The 24,415-nt window shown below is 39.1% G+C and overlaps 3 protein-coding genes across 9 annotated transcripts in view; 2 read left to right on the top strand and 1 right to left on the bottom strand.

The window, feature by feature from the left end:
• The window catches only part of sick (sickie), a 198,760-nt gene that overhangs the window by 78,812 nt on the left and 95,533 nt on the right, over positions 1-24,415 (bottom strand). The window contains exon 1 of one of the 7 annotated variants that reach the window (XM_032437818.2): positions 3,399-3,692. The exons of 5 other annotated variants lie outside the window; for them this stretch is intronic. In XM_032437818.2, coding sequence (XP_032293709.1) covers positions 3,399-3,484 — 86 coding nt within the window. In that variant the 5' untranslated portion in view covers positions 3,485-3,692. Of the gene's footprint in view, positions 1-3,398; positions 3,693-24,415 lie in introns of those variants that run through there. One more of the 7 variants, XM_015172586.3, reaches the window with a different exon arrangement.
• LOC26531749 (solute carrier family 53 member 1) lies at positions 15,885-18,631 on the top strand. Its single transcript, XM_015173496.3, has 5 exons — positions 15,885-16,082; positions 16,142-16,790; positions 17,281-17,988; positions 18,068-18,234; positions 18,309-18,631. Exons 1-5 carry the CDS (start codon positions 16,014-16,016, stop codon positions 18,618-18,620), a joined length of 1,905 nt encoding a protein of 634 aa, XP_015028982.2. The 5' UTR covers positions 15,885-16,013; the 3' UTR covers positions 18,621-18,631.
• LOC6628303 (solute carrier family 53 member 1) lies at positions 19,037-22,317 on the top strand. Its single transcript, XM_002051152.4, has 5 exons — positions 19,037-19,186; positions 19,252-19,909; positions 20,452-21,159; positions 21,222-21,388; positions 21,446-22,317. The coding sequence occupies exons 1-5, from the start codon at positions 19,118-19,120 to the stop codon at positions 21,773-21,775; spliced, it is 1,932 nt and encodes a 643-aa protein (XP_002051188.2). The 5' UTR covers positions 19,037-19,117; the 3' UTR covers positions 21,776-22,317.

Below are 24,415 nucleotides of genomic sequence, written 5' to 3'. Positions count from 1 at the left end.
CCAGTCAAGGGATAGACCAGACGACAGGCAGGAAGCACAGCGCATTAAACCTATTAAGCTTTTAGCACAGGCTGGCATAATACATGAAAAAATTGAGTAGAGAAATCAGAAAGAAGTCAAACGGAAGCAAATTGGAAACCTTCTTAATTCGCTTATTTATCTGAAGCTGCTTTAACTTTCTATTAAGCAAAGCTAAGTTTAAGTGCTCGTAATTTTCAATCTATAATCGTTTCAATGCATAACTCAAACCAATTTTTGAGCGACCAGTTGTAAAAATTGATGCTTTAATTAATATACATAAACTTAAGATAGATAAATAAAAAATATATATATAGCCTACACCTTAATAACAATTACTTCAATATTTTTTTTTGTATATATAAATTGATTTTAAAATCAAATAAAAAGTTGTCTAGGAATTTAATATTCTCAAATATTAATATTGTATTAAATTCTTCACAAAACACAATTCGCGCACACTCTGCTAGTAATTCATAATTCCCGGATAGAAACCAATCTTTTAGCTGCAAGTTTGACAGCTTTGTTTTCAACTAGCAGCCATGTCAAATGGCTCATATTAGAAATTGTAATGCGAGACGCTGAAAAACGTGTTCATCTTAAAAGTCGTGTGGCCCCACCTAGCCCTTCCAGTGCCTGGTACAATGAAGCGAGGTGCACTCAGTCATAAGATATACACACACACACACACACAATATGAGTTGAGATACTTTACTAGCTTTGGGTATTGTATTCGCCTCGTATGAGTATTTCTTATTCCTGGCAACTGCTGTTTGCGGCTTTCAAGTGCGACATAAAGTCACGATTTTCAGTTATTAGACGGGCAAAACTTGTGCCCCAACTTTGGCTCGTCTTCAGTTGCAGCTTCAAAACAGTTGTTTGTCTGACTTTAGGGACGCATTTTCTCAGCTGCTGCTGCAAGAAACAATTAATAGCGTCTGCCAACACCTTCCGCGCACATTTGTTCCCCCCTTGCAAACACACGTGCGCCGAGCAGACGGCAAACTCAAAGATATTCCTTGGCTTTCGTTGCCGGCTAATGGTCGCCTTCGTCGCGTTGCCACCTTTGTTGACAGGGGCGAGCAGTGGAGGGGCAGTTGGTAGGAACTTGTCGACGACATCTTTAAATATGCAGCAGGTTGGTCTATGGCTGGCCAGAGCCGTAAACACGACACAGCCGCAAATGGAGAGTAGCCAAACAAACAAACAAAACAACAACAGCAAACAAAGCTGCTAAAAACATAAACAAAAACAAAGCCACATACTTTGTAGCAGCAGCTACATCAAGTGGACAGCCCCGCCAACTCTGGCTGCCAACTCGAGTAGCGAATTCCACTTTACGCTTTTATTAGGCTTACGTTTCACGCGAATGTGTGAGATGAACGCGTGAAAGCTAACAGAAGTGCAAAAATAATCGGGTAGCATGGAAATATATGGATTTATCATAAAATAGTATTTGTAAAATAGAACTTTAGATAGTGTTTGTTGCGAGAGAACTGTTAAAGAAACACAAATAAAATAATATAAGTAAATGGCTTTCTTGCTTCTTTTGACGCTGACTTTTTTAAAGGGGTTTTCTTAGGTCTGATATATTGGATTACAAAAACAATGTATTGGTCGTCTTTGGCTAGAGGATAAAATCCCTATGATGACTTCGGATCTGGTTGTATCATATTGAAAAAATAAGAGCCACTCGCCTTCTCTCATGGCCTGGTTTAGTCTAGATATTATAGCTTAGCTTAGACCACAAGCACACACACACACACACACACACACATACGCACACTTCTTCCTGTATTTTTTCACACCCAGCAAATGCAGCTGACAACATTTTGTGTGTGCGCGTGTGTTTGTATGTGTCAAGCCCAGCGGGGGTTGTCCAAATGCTCGTAAACAAGGAAACCAGGCTGCATATTTCGGTAGCCCTCTATTAAACAAACAGAGTTTGTGGACATGGCGAGGGTTGACTGATAGGTAGCAGGAATGCAGGGCTACTGGGCTGGCAGGCAGATTCTCAGCGAATGGATTTTCAATTATGCAACTGAGCAAATGTTTTATTTATTGACTTTGCGCGCGTTTCCATCATAGCTGAAAGGTTTTTAGATACGGTGGTTGATTTTATGTGCCCTCGAAGGCGTCAAAAATTTTCCAGGGGTTGCTGTTGTTGTTGTTGTTGTTGTTGCCAAACATATCAAAAATGCACTTTGAATATGCTCTATAGCGTGGGGCGGGGTAAGGCAGCTGTAAGTTGATCGCTCGATTATGCAATGTCTCTTTGGGCAGGGGGCAACAAACTTTTCAGCTCTCCAGTAAATTAAACTTAGCCCGCAGTCTGGCTGGCAGCCAATTGTAGATCTTAGAGAATGAATTGGACGCGGCCCAAGTACCTAGCGAAAAGACGGAAGTCGATCAGCAGACGCCAGTTGCGTGTCTTCTGGATGTGTCGCTTTCGGCACCTATGCATCCACTGAATGGAGCGGGGCGAAGTACGGGTAAGAGGTGCGACAGGCGCATTAATTATGAATCGCTTTCCACAGCTAATCTAGTGAGAAACTTTAAAAGTATGCACTTGCTGTCATACAGTGTACAAAATAAGTACTTGAATGCAATTTCTTAAAATGGAATCAAAATTTCTTAATCAAAAACTCTTTCTCATTTCTTCTTCTTATAATTCAATTTAAAAATCAAATAAAAATCTTCCCAGTTACATTTTTAACGCTTTATTGGGCTCTCTAAAGACTCCTCATTCGATTCCGTTATAAATTTATATCAGAAATATATTTTCAGTGTAGTTATTACAATTTAAATTCTAAACTTTAAGCCATTAGGTCTTCAAATTCTGATTTGCTTAGTTTGATTTACTTCAGAAAGTCAACCAAAAAGGTTTTCACCATTTTCACCTAAGCTCTCAACTTCAACTTAGTTGTCTTTAAATTTTTTTTAATATTTAAGTTAAAGTCGAAATTTTCTTGCTGTGCACACAACTTATAGCTGTAAATAATTCAAGTCTTGAGAGGATGAAAAAACGGCTAAATAAAAACAACCACAAAATGTCATTTCCATTAGCCTCCAACTTGTTTGTTGAGCCCAAAAATAGCTAAGTTAGCCGCTGGAGTGGGCATGTACAGCTCTGAATTATATATATATATATATATATATATATATATATATAGATCTCCAGTTCTTAGGAAAATATATCGTAAATTTCAGCAAATTTAGCTATGCAAGATTTTGGGGCACTGATTTATTGTGCTGACATTTGGCTTCATTCAGGCATTGGCTTTGTATAAAATATGCATAATGGGTCTCATTAGTGCCCGGCTGAAAAGCCAGCCACATTTCCCTACCAATATATATTTATATATATATATATAGGTTACCTTCTGACATCCGGTGAGTTCGGCAGGCTGCGACACTTGCGGGCGCTTTTGCTGCCACCATGTGATGAGGATGAAGCATTGCCCATTTTTTAGTTTTTTAGCGCTCTCTCTCTCTCTCTTGATAATGTGTTATAATAATGACGATGATTGTGTTGATGAATATGATTAGAAAACTTAGTTTAATTTGGCATTTAGATGCAACTTTGGCACTTTTTAGCTGTTATATTTTCACGTGTATTAATTTACATTTTATTTTTCAATTTTTGGCCAGCTATAAAATATTTTTTTCGTTACATTTTACAGTTTCTAGATCATTTGGAAATTTTATTATATTTTTAATATTGTTTTATATATGTGTAAGTATTATCTAAGGGAATATTTTGCTTTCTGTTTAAGAATTGAAAATGTGAAACACATCTTTTATATATAAATATATTTTGTTGAAATATTAAGATTTTTTTACTTATTTATTTATTCATATTTATTTATTTATACACTTTTTTATATTTTGTTGAATTATAAAAATTAATTTTATATTTATTATACTTTACATTATTTCTTGTTAAATGTGATGCTGTAAGTCGTGGTGGTTCATATAATTTTACTTTTTGATGACACGAATTATCATCAATTAAACAAATATATAACGTAATATTATAAATAAATTAAGGTAATATATTAAAGCTTTTTATGTCAGGCATTGCCAAAGGCTCTTAAGGATAATTATCTGTCTTCATTTTTCACTTCACTTTTGTGTTTCCTGATTTAATTTTTACACTCATTAAAAGCTCATGGGCGTGTCGCACTGCATTCTATCAGACCAGCCGAAAAATATTGCTTGCTCTATGTAATTACTTTGTAATTAAATGTGGGACAGACGCAAAAATTGCTGCTAATCAAACAAATGTCTGGTACCCCAAAATACGCCCTCAAGCCAAGTGCCGGCAAAAAGGGAAAATCTATAGAAAAACGCCATTTGCCCGGCTGGGGATGACCAAAAATGTTTGCACAGCACTTTGATCTAAAGGCCAAGCTGAATGCTGGACAAGGAGGGGCGCGGTACGCCGAGGGCCAGTTGTTACAGAAAACTTAATGCAATTAAGCGAACATATTTGCAACTTCCGTGCCGTACAAAACAAATAGAACCAGAGACCAGGAAAAAGACATTTTTGATGTATGGCTGCTGATGCGGCTAATCAGGATAGAAACAAGGGCGCAACTGGGTGACTCAAGCTTAAAGGGGGATGCCTCAAAGCTGCCCAACAAGAATGTTTTTGAGCGCAAAATCAATAACTTCAATTACAATGATGCAAAGCCTTGGCAACAAGCAGGAAGAATTCGACAAAAGCACAACATCAAGAACAGCAAAAAATGGCGTGTAAATAATATACGCACGTGCGTGTGACACGTGAGTGGGACTGGGACCTAGAGAGTCGGGGTAGGGTATTCACGAATTTGTTATAGCCCAGCATTTGAAGTGCCTGCTAAATGCTCTAAAAGTGGTCATATTTTTTGGTGTACAACACCCAATACCCTGCTAGCAGAGGGTGCGAAATTTATGCTTAATCAATTTGTCGTAAAAATTAATACCATGTATTTTTGGGGCATTTGGGAACACGAGAAGCTATAAGGGTTGCTTTGACAGTGTTGCTGCAGCCACTGCGATAAATGTTGCAATTGGACAAAGATTCTTTTTGTCGACACGTGTCACGACGCGGGTGGGCTTCGTGAGTTGGAGAAAGAGTTGCAGAGTTGAAGTCAGCTTTTGACTTATGCGTGAGTTTTATCAGAATTTATTGAACATTTTGCACTGCCTGCCTCTCGCAATTGTTTACTTGGCGTCAGTTGCGTAATCAAACTGTCACAGCAGCAATTACCATAGCTTGAATCACTCGACTGCGACTCCGGCAACAACTCCGGTGCAACTCGACTCGCGTCAGACTCGATTCTGGCTCTCGTCTCGCCTGACTGCATAATTTTCATAAATTGTTGCAATTGTTGTTGTCGTTTGTCACTCTCGAACTGGAACTGGAGCTGCGCATAATAAATATGGCGTAGAGGCCTAGCAAATCGAGACTAACAAAAGACCTCAAGCTGAAATGCTTGACAGATTGCTGACAGTCCCAAGGCATAAGGAAAGACATTTCCAAGCCATAGAGGAAGTGTGACAAATTCACATAAAATCATAGAATAATTGAGCTTGATGGAGCAGGAAGCAAAAGAAAGTGCCACATGAACCCAGTTCTAGCTCTTTTATAACGAGTTCAAACGAGTCAAGTGGTCTTTGATACTCTTCTTTATGCTGAGAAATAGCTCAAACTAGCTTTGGCGTTAAGGAGTAATTGAAACTAAGTGATTAACTTTATGCGTCATTCAAATATCAAAGTAAATTAGATGTAAATTAAATATGTATAAACAGGGCTTAATTAGTGAAAACTAGTTCACAATATATTACAGGCATTTCTATATGAATTGCGTAAACGATTTAAGCGAATTTGTGATTGAGCCAAAGATCAAGCGCAAGATGATATTGCATAATGTAATTGCTTAATGGCTTTTGAAAATGAATTCAAATTATATGCAAATTGCGGACGGAAATTACAGCAAATTGTCGTCTGAGTGTGTGTGTAAATTACCTAAATTAAATTTGGCAATGATGCAGTCTTGCCATGTATCATGGCATAGAATAAATATCAGCTTTCGACCCAAACAAAATGAAAGTTAATGTACTGTCATAAAATTCATCAACTGAGCTTTAACAGCTTAGGCTGTGCACTGCTTGATCAATCAGTCAGTCAGCTATTCAGTTAGGCAGAACAAACAGTTGATATGTATATAAGTACATATGGATGTGCAGACCACACAAGTAACAAACATTGCGCAGACAGTCGGCAATTATTAATAAATATTGATAAATGCAACGCGTTTGCCATTTTAATTGAACATAGACAGTCGCTACATCAAAGCTATCAACCGATTATGAAATATTCATAGTATAAACATATGATGTATGTGCGTGACTTGGGAGCACCTATCATAACAAATCTACGTTTTGAATTTTCCATTAATTGGCCGTTGCGGAAAACAGACAACAAAATGTAAAACTTGAAAGGGCACAACAAAATGTCAGCTTTATGGTTTGAGATATTTTATCTACATCTTTTTGTTTTTGCTCCCCGCGCTGCGTTAAAAAGCCGTGACAAATTGTTGATTTGCTTTGACATATAAATAAAAGACTTTTGTCTAAAGTTTGTCGCGCTGCTGTTTTTATCCATTTATTTTTGTATTTTTATTTTTCTTCTCCTTTGCTTTTAAGCGGAAGCTAAAAGAGTCTTTCAAGTTGATTTCTGCTCCATAAACTTGTCTATTTTCGTATTGTGCCGTGCTTGCTGAAGCGCAAAGTTGCCCAGACCCGCAGGGAACCCACCTACTGTTCTGCACACCTCTCCTCCCCACACCTTAGATGCGTCTCATATGCTCTGCTTCAAATTTGGAGCAGCACGTGCATTTGCACGTTTATACGTTTATGTTTTTATACCCCTTTCAAAGAGGGTATTTCAGTTTTGACGAAATGTGTCACGCACACACAGAAAAATCGTTGGCCCCATTAACTATGACTAACCAGGATTAAGATTAAGTAAACACAGGAATACATACATGTATACACTTACAAAAAAAAAAACAAACTATACAAACTGCACGATAAAAATCAAAAAATAGTAACAATAATAATTATAATATAACAATAATAATAATAAATTTAAAAGAAAATAACAATATTACTAACAATAACAAAAATCTACGCCTGTAAATTCATGTAAAAAGTATTGTGTAGTCTATCTAATCTATTTTATCTCAAATTAAATTACAAAACGCAATCTTCAAACTTTAGTTAAGAACCATTTAAAAATTCCGAAAACCTTCTAATATAGTTCTTTGAAAATGTATAAATTAAAAACACATATCACAATCATGAGTTTCGTCGTGTTCTGCATAACTAAACAGTTCTAAAGCAAAACTTTTAAGTGGAACCGTTTAAATTGGCGAACGGCCATCGTTGAATATATCATAAATCTGTCATATATTCGCAAGGGTATTTAAGCTTCGTCACGTCGCAAATAACTTTCTTTCTTCCTTTTTCTGCTGCTTTTGCTGCTTCTGTCTATATGTATTGTTTTTAGTGTCTGCCTTTCGTTTGTTTATATTTAGATGGAGGTATTTTCTTTATGTCAGTTTTACGGCGCATTAAAAGCCAACTTGAAAACCAGCTGAGCAGGGGGCGTGGCAGCGGAGTGGTGTCGGGGGGGTGGCGGTTAAGACAGACTGACTGAAACAGACCTGCAACATAAATCTCAACGAAAATTTATATGTTAAACTTCAAGCTGAAGTTGATTTTTTTTCATGGACTTGCCAAGCATTTGATATGCATTGCATGTGCCAAGGCGCCTAGCGAGAAAGAGAGGGCGTGGCATTGTTATTGAGCCGGCTGCACTGTTAGATTTATGTGCACTCTCAACTATGGCCAAGACAATGAATTAGAATCCAAGCCCGGTCCAGTCCACCACAAGACCAACAACAACCACAAAAGCGGGCCCAGAACGAGGTCCATTTATTTGCTCTGTACTTTCCTGTCAAAAATTGAAAAGAGAGCGTGCCGGAGCTCCTTATGGGTTAGGCCATGAGGTTGCACCGTATCACCCCCCTGGTCAGTTCCATCCAGCTCATTGCGGCTATTATCAGCACATACTTGACTTTAACAACTTTTTGCCACTTTTACGCCTCGGCGGCTGCATATTAAATAATTTTCCTTTTAGCCAACGTACGTGACTAAACGTCAATTTCCAGTTACCATTCTACCGTCTGGCTACGTCGCCCTGCTCGATGCAAAATGCATTCTCTTCGACGATTTTCATAATTTTTCCAAAGTGCCTTTGGGTCTCGTGCGGCGGCATAGATAAGAACCGGCAAAAGTTTCTTTTACAAAAAGTGCAACGTTCTGATAAGAAGGCAGCTCTCAACTGAACCAACCCGAACTGTGCTCAGCTGAACTGCACGGAACTGTGTGCTAAAGGGCCAGCGGCGGTTAACTGTGTCAAAAACTTTTTGGTTCAATCGACGTACGTGATATTACATGAATTGTACAATTAGTTATGGGCTGTGGAGGGCTTAAGTTGGGCTAAAGTGGAAATTATGTGATTTGTTAAAAGTTTTGTCACAGTAGATAGGGTGATAAATAACAGCCCAGATTATAAAGCTATCAAAGCTTAGCTAGTTCACAGATTGTTAAACACGTTTAAGAGTATTAAAAGAAACCGGTTTAAATGAACTAATTTGAGCCAAACAGTTTCTGGAAATTATAAACTTTTAAAACAATCTTTAACGACGAGTGGAAAATGAACTGGTTCTATAAACATTCGGTCGTATGTGAGTACCTTCTGAGTCAATTACGCGAACTAGTTCAGTCTGCAACAAACACTTAAGTCATAAAAGAAAATCATGAAAGGGAACTAGCTCAAGCCATTTCCATTTCTTAAGTATAAGTTAAAAAAAAAAAAAACTTTAAAACTTTTGTGTCAGTTCCGCAAAATTGTTTATTGAGTCTAGCAATAAATTAATATATTCCTCTAGAACTTCTTCCGCGGACTATTTCCAATTGTTATCGGTTCAAGCCCGTACTCAATTCCATTAACCATTCGTATTTACATGAAAAACCCATAACCATAGACTGAAAGTAATAATTATCAAGAGACCCTTTCGGGCAAACCACACTCTACCTTATAGTTATATGCCATGGTTAGCTGAACCCAATGGCCATTATCATATTATCATAATTAAATCATTAGGTTGACGCTTTGACTATTTTTATAAGCATAATCCACGCTCCCTCATTCACACGCTGGAAGACTGGCTGGCTGACAGACAGGGGCCCCTATATCATTAGTCAAAGTTCGTCTCGGCTGTTACCTACAGTAAGTACTCGATAGTACCCGCTCATTTTCTCGTTAATCCCCCCTTCATTCTTCTACTGTGAACTCAGGCCGCAATTGATTTTTTATTTGGCCTGTCGCTTGTTTGGTATTTTGACAGCTCGATTTTTGATATCTCAAATTTCTGTCGGGGGGCTTTGATTTGCTGGCGTGCAAGGCACGACAGGGCAGGGCAGGGGTTGTTGGCAGTTCAATGCACCCCCAGAAAGTGGAAGAAGATGACTCTGACAACTTGTCAGTTGTCACGGACAGACTTACAATTGAAATTGTGAACTGAGCAGGATGCAGTTCAATTCAGCATAATTAGTCAGGCCGCCCCTCAACTTTGAACCTTTCAAGGAGCTTCAATCCTTTCGACCACAGCTGCCACTTGAATAAAATTAAAATAGAAAATTTCATCTGCAAATTGAAGCACAAGCCGAAGATTAATTGAAGACACGCGCCGCTCTAAGGCCTCAGAAACCGGTTCGATTTATCAGGCACATCTTGAGGTAGGGAAACACTGTCTGAGGAACTGAAGAGCTGATGACATTGCAGATTAACGCCTAGCATAAAATAAGTTCTGCCTAATGGGCGGGTAGGTCTAATTGCCAATGTCTATGTTCAGTTCATGATGCTGCTTAATTAACTTGTGGCTGACATTAAAGTTCTCTCTAAACTGTGAACTCTTTGGTTACATTTAACAATGAGTTAGCTGAGAAACCAGCCCAATGGAAAGTGCAAATCTAAGGGGTAAGAACAAATCGCTTTTGTCAGAATTAGACGAAAAATGTGTCCATGTGTTACAAACTAAATATATCTTTGTCTAAGATTTTGAGTTATTGATAAAGCTAGAAACTTCCTGTGGATAATAATAGCACAATAAAAAGATTTCTTTGAAAATTCTTTACAATATATAAAAGGCACACTTTCGAACTCAACTCAACTACTTGTGACTATTATAAACTCTGTTTTAAGCCCAAACGAAACAAAAAAAAATTTCAAAATATAATTTTAAGAAAAATTTCCAACTGAGCGAGAATTCATTTAAAGTTCAAATCCCGCAGCAGCGACCGCAAAACAATTCTGTTGCATTTCTACTTGGGGGCATATAAATAAAATACGCGCTTATCTAAAATGGAATTTGTCTGGCGGGTTGGTCCATTGAGGACGTCTGCAAAGAGTTGGCAGCATTTTTTTTTTGTTTGTCTGGGCTTAATCCTTTTAATTTGTGTGCACTGTGATAAGGCCTTAATTATGCGGCCAACCAAGGAAACATTTGTTGGTAAGAGCGCGACAGAGAGCAGCTGCAATGCCATAAAATATGCAACAGTCACTTTTTTTAGGCACTTTCTTGCTGCCCTTTAATATTTATATTCATTGATTTAATGATTAAATATATTTTATTAATTATATATATTTTGTTATTTGTTTTAAGCCAATTTGTTTAATTTAATGCCTAGTAATCAACTAAAATTGAACACTGGCTGGTGAAAGGTTATTTTAATTAATTTTTAATAAATATATTTATAAATTTCTTCTTTAGACTTTTTTAATATACTTTTTATTTAATCACTTTACACATTTGGACTACTTGTCACATTTAAAAACCCGCTTCACACAATTTTTTATGTTTTGCCGCCCTTTTTAAGCACGTTTTTTTCTAAAAACATCAACAAAATCAAATCAGAAACTGCCGGCGAGACGCGCTCACGTTTTATATGTTCCGCACTCGACGCGTTGCTTTTGCAAACTGAACGCAACGCAACGCAACGCAACCTGCTGGCTACTGATTGTTTGCTGCCGTTTGCTGGGTTGCAAGCTCCTCGGCATTGGGCTGTTGCGAACATGTTCGATGCGCACAGCTGGCTGTCATGTGTTGGTATTGGGGGTGGTTGCAACTGGCAGGCTGCAAGCGTGTTTGTCTCTGTTTTCATTTGTGCCGGCTATAAATAGTTGCCCCCACCCTGTTGCATGCAACCGCCAGCCACTCGCCGCGCGCACTGTTGCAGCTGAAGTTCAATGCTCAGTCGCGGGGTCAACAGCAACTACAATTAAGTTAGCCAAAAGTTATTGGCCAAACAAATCGCTGCAATTTAACAAACAAAGCAATTATCGCAATATATTTTCCACACTTTTTTCTCATTTATTTTTCCTGCATCGCGTCACAAGAAATGTCGCCCAAGGAGAGTTTACAACAACAATAGCAAGTGCTGGAAAATTGTTTAATTATTGCAACTTAAGTTTCTAATGGGACAACTACACTTGATTGGTTCAAAACTTGTTTAATTTGTTGTTTTTGATACCCTGTAGACATTGCAAATGGTTAAAAAATGGGGTATGCTTAACAAGAAGCAGCATCGAGTGCTTAAAGCATGTACTTTATAAAATTAATTCTCGATCAGCATCAATAATTAAGATAATCTCTGAGAGAATAATAGCTAGTTTAGAAAGAATTTTTCAAATGGAACCCTTTCATAAAATTTAAAAAAGGGTTAACTTTGATTTTCAGTATACACATTCAATTAAAAGGCTCTTGGAGCTATGGAAAGTTCAAATGTGTAAATAGCTGAATGTAGGGTATCTCCCAGTCGGGCTTAGTCAAAACAAAGCACTCTTACTGGTTTTAAGCCGCTTCGCTCGAAGCGCGCGCCTCTATTTCTTTGCACTTGCCCGATTTACAAGTTTATGTAGTTGTTTTTTTGAAGTTTATTGCCGTCTGTCGAAATATGAGTCCAATTTACGTGATATGGCTATTGAAATTAGACAAACTAGTTGTGGAGTTATACTCTCTTAAATTGAGCATTTTAATTGAAGGCGTGACTTTGCAGGTGGGTGGCTATGAAAGTTGCAAACGGGTAAAAGGAAACCGAAGATAGGCTGATTTGTAAGACCTAAGACATTTTTTTTTAGTTTCTGATATAGAATAATTGATTAGTTGAAAATTTGACTAAATAAAAGCAGCAAATAAACAATTTTAAGCTTGGCTTTAAACAAGTTGCTCTGCAGTAAAAGTTGATCAAACTTTCTAACTAAAACATAACTCATATTAATATTATAAGAAAATTCTAAGTTAAGTACATTTTACTACATCGCCAGTAAGAAGAAAGCTAATTGAAGAAAAACTCCAAAGAACTATTATAAAATATTGGCAATATAATTCTTAGCTCTCTTCTTAAGAATTCAAAAGATACTTTAACTAAATCTTAATTGAACAATTCGATTCTACAATTCAGCGCTTCGAAAAAGATTGACAATATAATAAAAAATAAAAATAAAAAATGTAAATAAAATTGAGGAAAAAAAACACAAAATAATTGAACAGTTCTTAAAGGAATTCAAGATTTATGTTAAATTTAATTATTATCAATGCCATAAAGGAAAAACGTTTATCAAGCCCTCGCCAAACTTTCGCCCTTCGAAAAAACTCAACTAGTTTTAAAGACTTTTAAAGTGCGCACCCCCAAAAACTAAACTAGACCCAATAAATCTTTGTTTATACAAATCCAAAAAGGCATGAAAGGCTTTCGAGCTCAAGCAATTCACATGCCACAGACGCATAAAAAAAAAAAAAAACAAAACAAAAACAAATGCCAGACGGACACACATGTAACTCCAGCTTGTGGAGCAACTGGACCACATCGACTGGCAGCCAACTACTAATGCCATTAAGCACAATGCTCGCTCCGCACCGCCCCGCTTCATCGCTCACATGCTCTCCCTACTCTCTAACAATGCTAAGCATGCATTTTATTGCCTTTTGTCGTACTGGAAGCCGGCGCACTTTATCATTTCAATGGCAGCGAATGTTGCACTGTTTACTTTTCATTTTATACGCCCCCTCGCTACCCCCCAACCCACCTGTCTCTGGCACCCACAAAACGCCCAATCTACACCCGGCCAATGCTCACTTGGCCGTTAGTTTATCCAATTGTCCAACAGTTTGTCTATGCAAATATTTTTATTTGCTTCTTTCGTTATGCTGGTAAAACACAAACGCAGCATTTAGTTGAGAGTTTATGTCTAGATTACACCCTGTACAAAAAATAGATTCTTGATTTATAAAATATATTTATTTTGAGCAAATAACATGCTGAAATATGCGAATAGGAAATTTATGGAATTTATGCCAATATTTACAGCTTCTATTTTATTAAGAATTTTTTTAGCCCATATAATAAAAGGTATTTCTCTTTTCACCAAAGAAAACAAAACGAAGATATCAAATATCAATTACCTGAAAAGCAAACAAAATGTTTGGTTGTGCGTTTCGATTTAATTGATGAATCGAGCATTTGGATCGAGCCTAGGCTCGTTACATATTATTCGATTTTCAAATATAAGTCCTCCAGAACAAAACTCGTTCTTGTATCATTATTTCCGAGTTTAGCTAGAGGGCTTAAAGCGCAGCGGTTAAAAGTCTGCTTATAGCCGGGATTAATACACCCTTCTTAAGCATGCCTGGGTATCATAATGGATCTCACATTGCTGACAGCAGCTCGTTTTTATCCAGGCGGAAATTAAATGTAGTTGGAGTTTTATGATGTATATTTTGCACATGTTGCCAATTTTGTCGCGGCATGTTCTAGTTGCCACCCCCTCTTAAGCAAATGGCTTAAATTTTGTTGTGAAACTCAGTCAACAGCATAATCAAGTTCTAAGTCTCACTCCCAGGGGAGTTAATTACTTGAGTATTTAGCATATAATTATGGACTTGGTTCACCTGGCCCTCTCACTGCCTCTCTCTTTCTCTCTCCTGATTGCTTTATCCTTTTCTAGCCTAAGCCAAATGCTCCCCTGGGCAACAGAAACTTCTGCTAACCGCTCACTGTCAATTCAATTTTCCTTTACGACCATTTTTCCAACAGCAGCAACAACAACAACAACAACAAACTGGGGAAAAAGTAATCATCGTTGCAATTGTTTCACATTTTTCAAGTTATTCGAGATGAATGTTCGCTTTGATGATGCTGGCGTTGAGGTAGAAGCAACACCCTCCATGTGGCATGCCTGTAGACGACATTTTCCTGTCCCCTACCCCCGCCCGGACCCCGATGCTCTTGTTATCCACTAAAATGCCATTTTCTTTGTTTGCCACTAGAAATATGACTAACTGCCGGCAACTGAAATCGAATTGTGTAGCTCTGCGCGTTGATTGTGCGTTTTTAGGTTTTCCTTATGGCGCCGGGCAGCGACTTAAAGAGTTTTTGGGGGCTGCTTAGCAAACCAACCCTTAGCAAATGCCAGGCACACAGCCTGTTTAAAGCTCTCTTTGCAAATTTTAATAATAGACAACACAAAAAAAGAAACGCACTCACTTCAAAATGCGGCACGCACAGCAATGAGTACTTCAACATAATATGAAAAAAATGTATTTAATCCCGCTTCGAGGCTGCTTCTGCAGCAGAATAAAAGCCAAAACCCGGAAGCGGGCGACTGTCCGCAAAAACAAAAGCGAAAATGTCAAGCGGCAACAGGAACATCAAGCAAAGATGAATACAACCGACTGCAAAATACACTATTCATGGTGTGAAAACAGCTGAAAAGCGATGGGAAACGAGTCATGAATATGCGTTGGGTGACTGTCAAACTGTAGCCAAAAAGCATTGATTCTTAAACTATGCTTATTAGATATATGGATATATCTATTAAGATATGTGCTCTTCTGTAGTTAGCCTGTAAACTTAACTTACTCTGGCTCTCAAACTGTGGAATAAGCTATTTTATCCTGTTTAATTACCTCTACAGATGGGCGTGCCCAAAGAAACTGCATGTACGCAAAGTTTAATTGGACGAACCAATAAACTCTCTAGAACTTTATGAAGAGTGTACAAAACCCAAATGGCAGGAGGCATGTTCAAAATTTTGCAACACTGCGTGGGCTGTTAGACAATAACACTGAGCAGGGGTAGTTGAAATTGGGATGAGATGAGATGTGAGTACAGTGTTGGGGAGTGTATTCAAAGTGTTTTGACAATGCGATGCAGATAAGTGGACAGATTCAAGGGCGGTTGCATTTGAGGCTTATTTACGGGGATTTATTGATAAATGGTTTAATACATTAAAGATAGAAATGCAATGAGCGGGATTATTAAAGATAAAAGACAAGCAAGCATGAAAATATGCCTTTTACTATATTATATGATAAGATGAAATTCAAGAAAATAAGCCTTAAACTATAATTTATGGTCGTTAATGGAAACGTTTGTCAAATAAAATATTAAAGAAATTTGTATAATAAAGGGCGCCTGAAAAGATTAACACATGTATATCTTCAAAATCACCACAAAAGTCGTTGCAATACAATTCAAAAATTATAATTTATGAATTTAAAAAAAAAAAACGAATGGAAGCTGAGATTAAGAAGAGCTTCAATTGACAAACTCGCAATTATTTCTTGTAGAAAGAAAACTCTGGATTCGATTAATTAACATTTTCTATTGGCACGCCCACATAGAAGTAAAACCAAATTTTAAGCTGTCGATCTCTTAAAGCAGGCCATTCATTTTTATCAGAGTAGGTATTTTGTAAGCCAAGAAAATTTTGTAAAAATTATATTTTAAAGAAAATAATTATAGTGTTGATAATTTGAAGGAATTCTATTCAACTGACAAACTATATTGCCAACAAAAAAAAAAAAGAGTACAACATGAAGTTTGGCAAGACCTTTGAGAGCCATTTGACAACCGAGTGGCGTCAGCAGTATATGAACTATGCGGTAACTGATTCCAAACATCCATCATATATATATCCATTCGAATAATTTTTTGTCTATAGGAGTTAAATGCGATGATACGCACAGCCGTGGTCAATGCGCCAGATGTTAAAGTTTCAAGGGATTCTAGATATATACGTGAGCGTGACAAAAACTCTGATCCAGAAGTTCTAGCATATTATCAAAATTTCGAGCGCAATTTCTTTGCCACTTGCCATCAGGAACTGAGTCGAGTTGAGGACTTCTTTGCGCACAAGCTAGCCGAGGCGCGTCGCAAGCTGGAGGAGATTAGAAAGCAGCTAATCTCAATGCAGAATAATCAACGGGGGCCCAACAACCGCCAGCTGGGACTGGCCTGCAGCGAATTCTATTTGAGTCTGATAATGCTGCAAAATTTCCAGAGTTTGAACTATACGGCCTTTCGCAAGATATGCAAGAAGTATGATAAATATATTAAGTCCAACAGGGGTGCCATGTGGTTCCACGAATATGTCAGCGAGGCGCCATTTACCAATGAGAATGAGCTGCGGCAAATGATTTCCGAGGTGGAGCAGCTGTACACGACCTATCTGACGAACGGAGATCGGGCCAGGGCTATGGCCAAGCTGAGAGTTCCACCATTGCGTCAGTTCTCGTCCCCAGCTCGGGTTTTTATAGCGGGCATGCTGCTGGGCTTGTTTATTGTAAGCGCTATTATAGTGATCATCTCATGTGAGTGAAAAGGAAATTCTCGGAAGTTTGGTTCACGGTTCGAGTGAAACTAGCTCGAACTGTGGTTCATTCCATTTTGTTTCAATTTTAATTTAAATCAATCTTTTAAAAATTATAATTGTATAACCAAAAAGAATGCTCACTGGTTAGATCTCGGTTTCCACAATTTCGGGAAATCTGAGTGTTAGTTCGAGACTTAACTTAAAATTAAAGTCTGCAAACAAATAAAAAACAACCTTCGTGATTTTCACATAAGTGAACTGATGTAGTGGTTCTATTCTCGGCCCTTCTCTAATTACAACATGGCTCTCGATGGTTCTAACCCTCCTGACCATCTCAATTCTGCTAGCATTTTGTTCCACTTTATTTTCAATTGGATATTTTATTAAAGAAACTAGAAATAAAAAGGGAATACCGAGTTCTAACCGCCTGAGTTTGAAATAAGCTTTGCAATCTTAGTAGTAACACTCCTTATAATGCTCCACTCTAGTTATTTTTCTGCACAATCAAGCGGAGTTGGTTACGGCGTTTTCCCGAATGTACCGCGGTCAATTTTTCTGGGTGCTCAGCGGCTTTTATTTGGCCATCAATGTGTATGTCTGGCAAAATGTAGGCATCAATCATGTCCTGATCTTTGATGTGGATCTGCGCAATCAGATTTCTCCCGCTTCCTTTCTGGAAGTAGCCAGCGGTCTGGGCTATCTTTGTACTATTTCCATGCTTCTATTTTTGCATCATAATGAATTCGACGTGGTTGTGCCCTATCATTTCCCGCTAATCTCTCTGGTGGTGCCGTTTTTGTTACTCATCAATCCCATACGAATGTTCAATTATCCAGCTCGAATGTGGCTGATTCGCTGCATTGGACGAGTCGTGGGTGCACCATTTTTCCACGTAACCTTTGCGGAATTTTGGCTGGCCGATCAGTTGAATTCGCTAGCGCTGTGCTTTGTGGATAATTACCATTTGAGTCGTTTCTATGTACGCTACTATGCGAACAGCTCTAATTCATTCGATTTCGAACATGACTTCATGGTTCCAATAATACGCTGCCTGCCGCCGTGGTTCCGTTTGGCCCAGTGCCTGAGACGCTATAAGGATAGCACCGAGAAACAAATAACGTATCTTCTGAATGCCGCCAAGTATGCAACGAATATTATTGTGGTGATCTGCTCAACCGTTGTAATGGAAACAAATGGTAAGCATTTATTTGCCTTTATCACCCTATTCAATAAAACTGTTTATGCTGTTTTCTTTCGCCTTCGATTAACCTACAGCTCACTATGGTAGTGTATTTGAGAATCCCTGGATATGGCTCTATTTGGTTGTATCTCTTGTGTCAACCGTATACTCCACAACTTGGGATTTGATTAAGGACTTTGGTTTGTTTAAAGTCTGGAGAGGAGAAAATCGATTTTTGCGCGAGCATCTCATCTATCGCAAGGTATAAGTATTGACTACAGAATTGAGAATTGAAGTGCTTACATATCCCAACTATATGACAATTATATTTTCTAGTGGTTCTATTACTTTGCCATAGTTGTGAATGTAACAATACGTTTCGCTTGGGTCCTGGAGCTGTACTTGATTGCCTATAATATTTTAATGCCCTACAATTGCAAGACTATTGTCGGTTTGTGTGAGTTGACGCGTCGATTCATCTGGAATTTTCTACGCCTGGAAAATGAGCATTTGTTCAATTGCGGCGAGTTTCGTGCAATCCGTGACATTTTCCTAAAACCCTTGGGTCCTGAAGGGAGTCAACCTTCGGAGAAAACAGACAACACAAGTCGGGGCGTGCAGGTCAATTTGCCGAAGAAGACCCACTAGGAAGAAGTATATGGTTTTTCATAAACTAATATCAACTACCACTGTATTTTATTATACTTTGAAATAAATAGCGCAGCTTAATTAGGGCTGCCCTTAATTCAGAAAGTATTATAATTAGAATTTAGAAAGTGTACAACAGCTTAGTTAATTTGTTTCATTAAACTCGAATATTCAATCGCTTCAGTTCAAGCCAAGCATCGTTCGAAGAACAAGTCGAAGATGTACAAGAAAACGAAGCTCGTACCGCTCGGTCGAACCAACTGTTCGAGCGAGTGATATAATGATGAATGTATAGATCGGTATAGATTGGTATTGATCGATCTAAATCAGCTCGAGCTTATCAAATCAATATATATCTGCCTGTCTGTCTGTCTGCCAGTTTAATAGCTTTCTTGGTGAATCGTATTGAATTTATGCCTGCATAATTCAAGGAGAAGCTTTGTACATTTGACATTACACTCAATTACGTACACATTTTGAATGGGCTTGAATATAAAATGAAATTCGGCAAAACATTCGAAAGCCATTTAACAAGTGAATGGCGCCAGCAATACATCAACTATGTGGTTAGTATGAACAACATGAATGCTATAGATTATACTCGACAGATAGTTTGATCTGTCAACTTCAGGAACTTAAGGCAATGATACGTACTGCCGTTGAGAATGCGCCCGATTCGAGAAACAAAAGCGTATACGAAATCTATTGTCTGGACTTTAAGGATGAGTTCTTCACAAGACTAACGGCCGAGCTGAAGCGAGTGAACGAGTTCTTTGAGTATAAAATGGCAGAGGCCCGACGCAAACATGCCACATTTAAGGTCAAATTGCTCTACATGACCGCTCACAGGGGCGAGAAGCCGGCGGGCGTTATACCGGGTCTGCCACCATTGGCCGATCAACCTCGGAATGTGCGCAAACTGGAACGCGCCTATAGCGAGTTCTACTTTAGTCTGGTGCTGCTCAACAATTTCCAGCAACTGAACTACACGGGCTTTTACAGGCTGAGCGAAAAATGTGACAAGTATTTCAAGCCCCCGACTGGAGTACGGTGGATTCGAACGTATCTGGACACTGCCTCCATTAGCCTGGACGGAGATGAGCTGCGTGACATGATCATTGATGTAGAGAATATATATACACAATATATAGCTCAAGGTGATCGGGCCAAGGCAATGGAAAAGCTGCGAGTGCCGCCCTTGGGTCAGTCCACATCACCGGGTTATGTCTTCTCGGCGGGCGTATTATTGGGCCTTTTTCTAGTCTCAGCTGTAGTGTGCGTTATATCTGGTAATTACAAATCACAATTAAAGATGTATCTATGAAAGACTGACTGAGAGGTAAGCAGACTGACTGCTTGTCATAAATGATTGATAGCTTAACAAATTGATGGACTGAATTAGCTCATGAATGACAAAGGAGCGATATATTGACTGATTGATAGAAAGTGTCAGTTTATCCGTTTATATGACTGAATGATAAGCTAATAGCTGACTGATCCACTGACAGAGTAGCTGACTGATTGATTATCTGATTGACAGACTGAAATGACTGATTAACTATTCCGTGAATGACTAGAGTAGTTTTGAATGACTGACTAGGATGACCGATTAACTGTCTGTGTAGCTGACATATTAGCCTATTCCGTGACGGATCGACAGATAGAATCATATAAGTTAATTGATTTACTTGTTGCATAATGATTGACTGCTTGATTGATTGTCTAACTGATTGACTAGGAAGCATATTTTGTGGCTGCCTATTGAGAAAATTGCTTGATTAACAGAAAGATTACCGCACAACTTGATTGACTGATTGACATACTTTTACAGCTTTCACCATGGTCAACGATCCGGAACAGTTCTCAACCTTCACACGCTTATACCGGGGTCCATTTTCCTTGATGCTCTATAGTTTCTGCTTGGTGGGCAACGTCTATGTTTGGCAGAGCGTGGGAATCAATCATGTGCTCATCTTTGAGCTGAATCCACGCAATCAAACTGTCCCTGTTAAGCTACTCAGCACAGCCAGTTTCTATGGCTATATCTGCACCCTGTCCATGCTGATGTTTATACATTACAAAGAATTCGGTGTCAAGGATTCCTTGTATTTTCCATTAATTGGACTATTGCTGCCACTGGTATTGCTCGTCAATCCCATACCCATTCTGAATTATCCGGCTAGAATGTGGATTTTGAATTGCTTTGGACGCATTCTGGCTGCTCCGTTCCGTTATGTGACCTTTGCGGACTTTTGGCTGGCCGATCAGATGAACTCCATGGTGCAGTGCATGGTGGACTTTTATCAGCTGATTCGTTTCTATATTCGCTACTCCTTCAATACCGGGAATACCTTTGATTTTGAGCCGGACTTTGTGGTACCTGTGCTGCGTTGCCTGCCCGCCTGGTTTCGTCTCGCCCAATGCCTGAAACGCTATTGGGACAGTCAAGCCAAGCCAATTTCATATTTGGTGAATGCTTTTACCTACGGCTCCACGCTGATAGTTGTCATCATCTCGACCGTACAAATGGAGACAAATCGTGAGTAACTCGAGCATCCTCTTCTTTCGATGCACTTATCTTAATTCTTACTTCTCCAACAGATAAGTATGATCAGTTGTTTGAAAATCCTTGGACTTGGGGCTATATAATTAGCGCGTTCGTATCAACCATTTACTGTACTTCCTGGGATATATTACAGGACTACGGCTTGTTTAAGGTCTGGAAAGGCAGAAATATGTTTTTGCGCGAACGCCTTGTCTACCCCAAGGTGAGCACATAGAGCTGCCATACTCTGAAACTCCACAAGTTCTCTTCTTTCGTCTAGAGCTTTTACTATTTTGCCATTATTGCGGATATCTCGATACGTTTCGTTTGGCTCGTGGAGCTATATTTAGTATCCAATAATTTGGTATTGCCCTATAATTGCAAGACATTGTCCAGCATTTGTGAGATAGCGCGACGATTCATCTGGAATTTTCTAAGATTGGAGAATGAGCATCTGTACAATTGCGGCAACTATCGGGCGACACGTGATATATTTATTTCGGCCTTAAGTTCCCGTGATGAATTGCTCGTCAACTCTCTTGTGGATGAATCGAGACGTAATTCGTTAGCATCGCGTCGGGAATTACGTCTCGATGATCGTACTCACTAGAGTATGAAAATCCTGTGTAGGTGGTTTGAGTCTATTCGAGCTTGAGCTCAATTACTGCTCAATCTCTTAGCAATTTTATTCTAAGCCAATTTACCCGCTCCACAAGCGCAACAATTGAGAGCCGATGAAGCATTTAACGCACCCAAACTGAAACCAGAGCAGCCGGAGGAGGACTCTGAGCTCTAACAATCGAATAATCTGCTTTCTTCGATACCCTCGTATATAAATTGAATAAAATTAATTTCACATTTACGAAATTAAAACCACAAATGGAATTATAAATTCAACACACAGGACATGGCAGAAGTTTGTGACCAGCCGAAGTCGAAAACAAGCGTGCTCTGATTGAGACTGCTCGACTAGAAGATACGCTGTGTAACATTTGATATTTATGGATTTTTAAGAAACGAGGGCTGCTATTGAAAACGAGAATTTGCATTACAAATTTGAAGTCTGAAGCCCGATGAAGTCGGATATGCTTTATTTTATTATTTATATGTTATATGCATTTCAACAACTTCATTAAAACTCTTTTCGTGCGTTTTAAACCATTATAGGGTATTGAAAAAAAAAACACAAGCCCGCAGGACAACAAAAGTTAAGCCAGACAACAAGCGGGCAGCAGCAAGGACACAGCTTTTTGGCAAAGGGACCTGACAACTTGTCAATGTGCTGTGTGGCTGCTCTCGGGGTTTATCGAGAGGCCCTGGTAGTCAGGACAACGACTGCAACGGGCAACTCTCTGAAGAGCTACCCTGCGCTTGTGTGCCTGCCTGCCAGCCTGTCGCTTGGCTTGGTTGGGTTTGTGTCCTGTGCCTGGTCACGCATAAATGCATGCGAATTAGAGACTGAACACACACGCACACGTGGGCGTCCTCCCCTTCCCCTTTTAGTGGAGGGGGCTTAGCTCTTTAGCCGCAATGCATAGGAATGTGCGCCCTCAGCTGCCGCATGTCAATTATGTGACCCACCACGCCAGTAGCTTGGGGGTTTCTTTGCAGCCATTAAACCACCCTAACCCTAAACACGCCCCCCCCACATGGCTCCGTTACAAATGTTATAAATACATTTGGGAGCACATATTGTTGCAATGTCTGGCGCGCGTAATTTGCAGTTATAAATGGCTCGTTTCCGGCTCCAGCTTTGGGCTTGGAAATGTCATCAGCTGCTGCTGTTGAAGTCTTCAGCAGGAACTTGCCCAGGTCTTGCCAGGACTTGCCCCCTGACAATTTTTTAATTATATGCATAGAGCGCAACATGTTGCCAGCCAGTGGCAAGTAGCAAGTGGCAGGCAGGCCAAATCAGTGCCAGCTACCGAAAACTTGCGAATTGCTGCAGGAACTGGCGCACGCGGCAAACTTTACAAAATGTTTGCACCAGCTGCTCGACTCGTTGCTTGTCGCTAAAAATGCTCTTAAATTTTGTATGTGCCCTCCCCAAGGCCCCCTACTGCCAGCAACGCCACACTTTCCACTCCTCACTTTTTAGCTCGCATATTTCGCTAATGGTTCGCTTTTCATATATATATATATATATTTGGGGGTTGCTTTTCCGCAGCTGGTGCCTGAACAAGCCTGGACAGCGCTCGGTTTCAGTGTCTAGGTCGCCAGACCGCAGACATTATAAACAACGCACAATTTCTAAAAATTATAATGGAACGTACTAAAGAATACTGAATACCCTTACTTTAATTGTACTATATTTTTGTATCCATTTTTGGATATTCCATTAAAGAATGCGCATCCATTCAAATTGTTATAGAAGAAAATTATTATTAAATTATTATTTTAAACACACGTTTTATTTTTTGGCTTGTTAGGAAAATCCCTTGGAAATTTATGCAACATTATTTTTTATTTTGAATATTATAAATAACAGCTAATACAAAACCTTTTCATTGTTATATGGGTAAAAAGGGCATGATGTTTTTGTGCAAGAGTATCTAACAGGCAGAAGGAAGTATCTCCGAGGGCCTAATATATTCTTTATTAGTATCCACAGATCTCGATCTCACAAATTATAAAAGAGAGAATTGAAAATTCTATATAAAAATCATGTTTTCAAGCAAACCTCCTAGTTGCGATTTCGACTCAGATACATTAAGCTAATTATTACAAACTTAAATTAAACGAGTGCGAAATCTGTTTTATAATGTGTTGCACGCTTCGCGATAATATTGAAATAGCCACGGCTAGGGTATACACGCAGACAGAGTGAAAGTTTTATGGTGTTGCAACTTTACATGAACTTGCCGCATTGTTGTCGTCGGCTTGTCGTCCTGCCGTCCTGTCGCCCTGTTGCCTACCACAAACTAGGCGCAAGGACGACCATAAAAATCCATTGTAATTTATTTGTCTGCTAGTCAACGCGCCCCTCAACCAAAAATGAGGGAAGGAAGCAAAAAAAAAAAAAAAAAAACTGCAAACATTTCCGATACGCATTTAAATTTCATAGTCAGTGAAAGTCATCAACACATGGCTGTAGGCAGGGGGAGGCGGGGTGTGGTTTGGGTTCGCCCCAACCGAAAGTTAAACGGCAACTGGTCTATGCCCTCTCGGCCCCCCCTCCTCTCACTTTATGGTAGCGCAACACAAAAGCTTCCGTTTCCTGTCTGCTCTGCTGGGATTTCCCCGAGGGTTG

This window comes from Drosophila virilis, chromosome 4, assembly GCF_030788295.1.
Source record: "Drosophila virilis strain 15010-1051.87 chromosome 4, Dvir_AGI_RSII-ME, whole genome shotgun sequence".
Classification (NCBI taxonomy): Eukaryota; Metazoa; Arthropoda; class Insecta; order Diptera; family Drosophilidae; genus Drosophila; species Drosophila virilis.
This window is presented reverse-complemented; position numbering and strand designations above follow the sequence as displayed.

Coding starts and splice junctions, on each gene's coding strand:
- LOC26531749 (XM_015173496.3), top strand. CDS start 16,014: ATGAAGTTTGGCAAGACCTTTGAGAGCCATTTGACAACCGAGTGGCGT. Junction 16,083..16,141: donor AGCAGTATATGAACTATGCG/GTAACTGATTCC, acceptor TTTTGTCTATAG/GAGTTAAATGCGATGATACG. Junction 17,989..18,067: donor CGTTGTAATGGAAACAAATG/GTAAGCATTTAT, acceptor ATTAACCTACAG/CTCACTATGGTAGTGTATTT.
- LOC6628303 (XM_002051152.4), top strand. CDS start 19,118: ATGAAATTCGGCAAAACATTCGAAAGCCATTTAACAAGTGAATGGCGC. Junction 19,910..20,451: donor TGTAGTGTGCGTTATATCTG/GTAATTACAAAT, acceptor ATACTTTTACAG/CTTTCACCATGGTCAACGAT. Junction 21,160..21,221: donor CGTACAAATGGAGACAAATC/GTGAGTAACTCG, acceptor CTTCTCCAACAG/ATAAGTATGATCAGTTGTTT.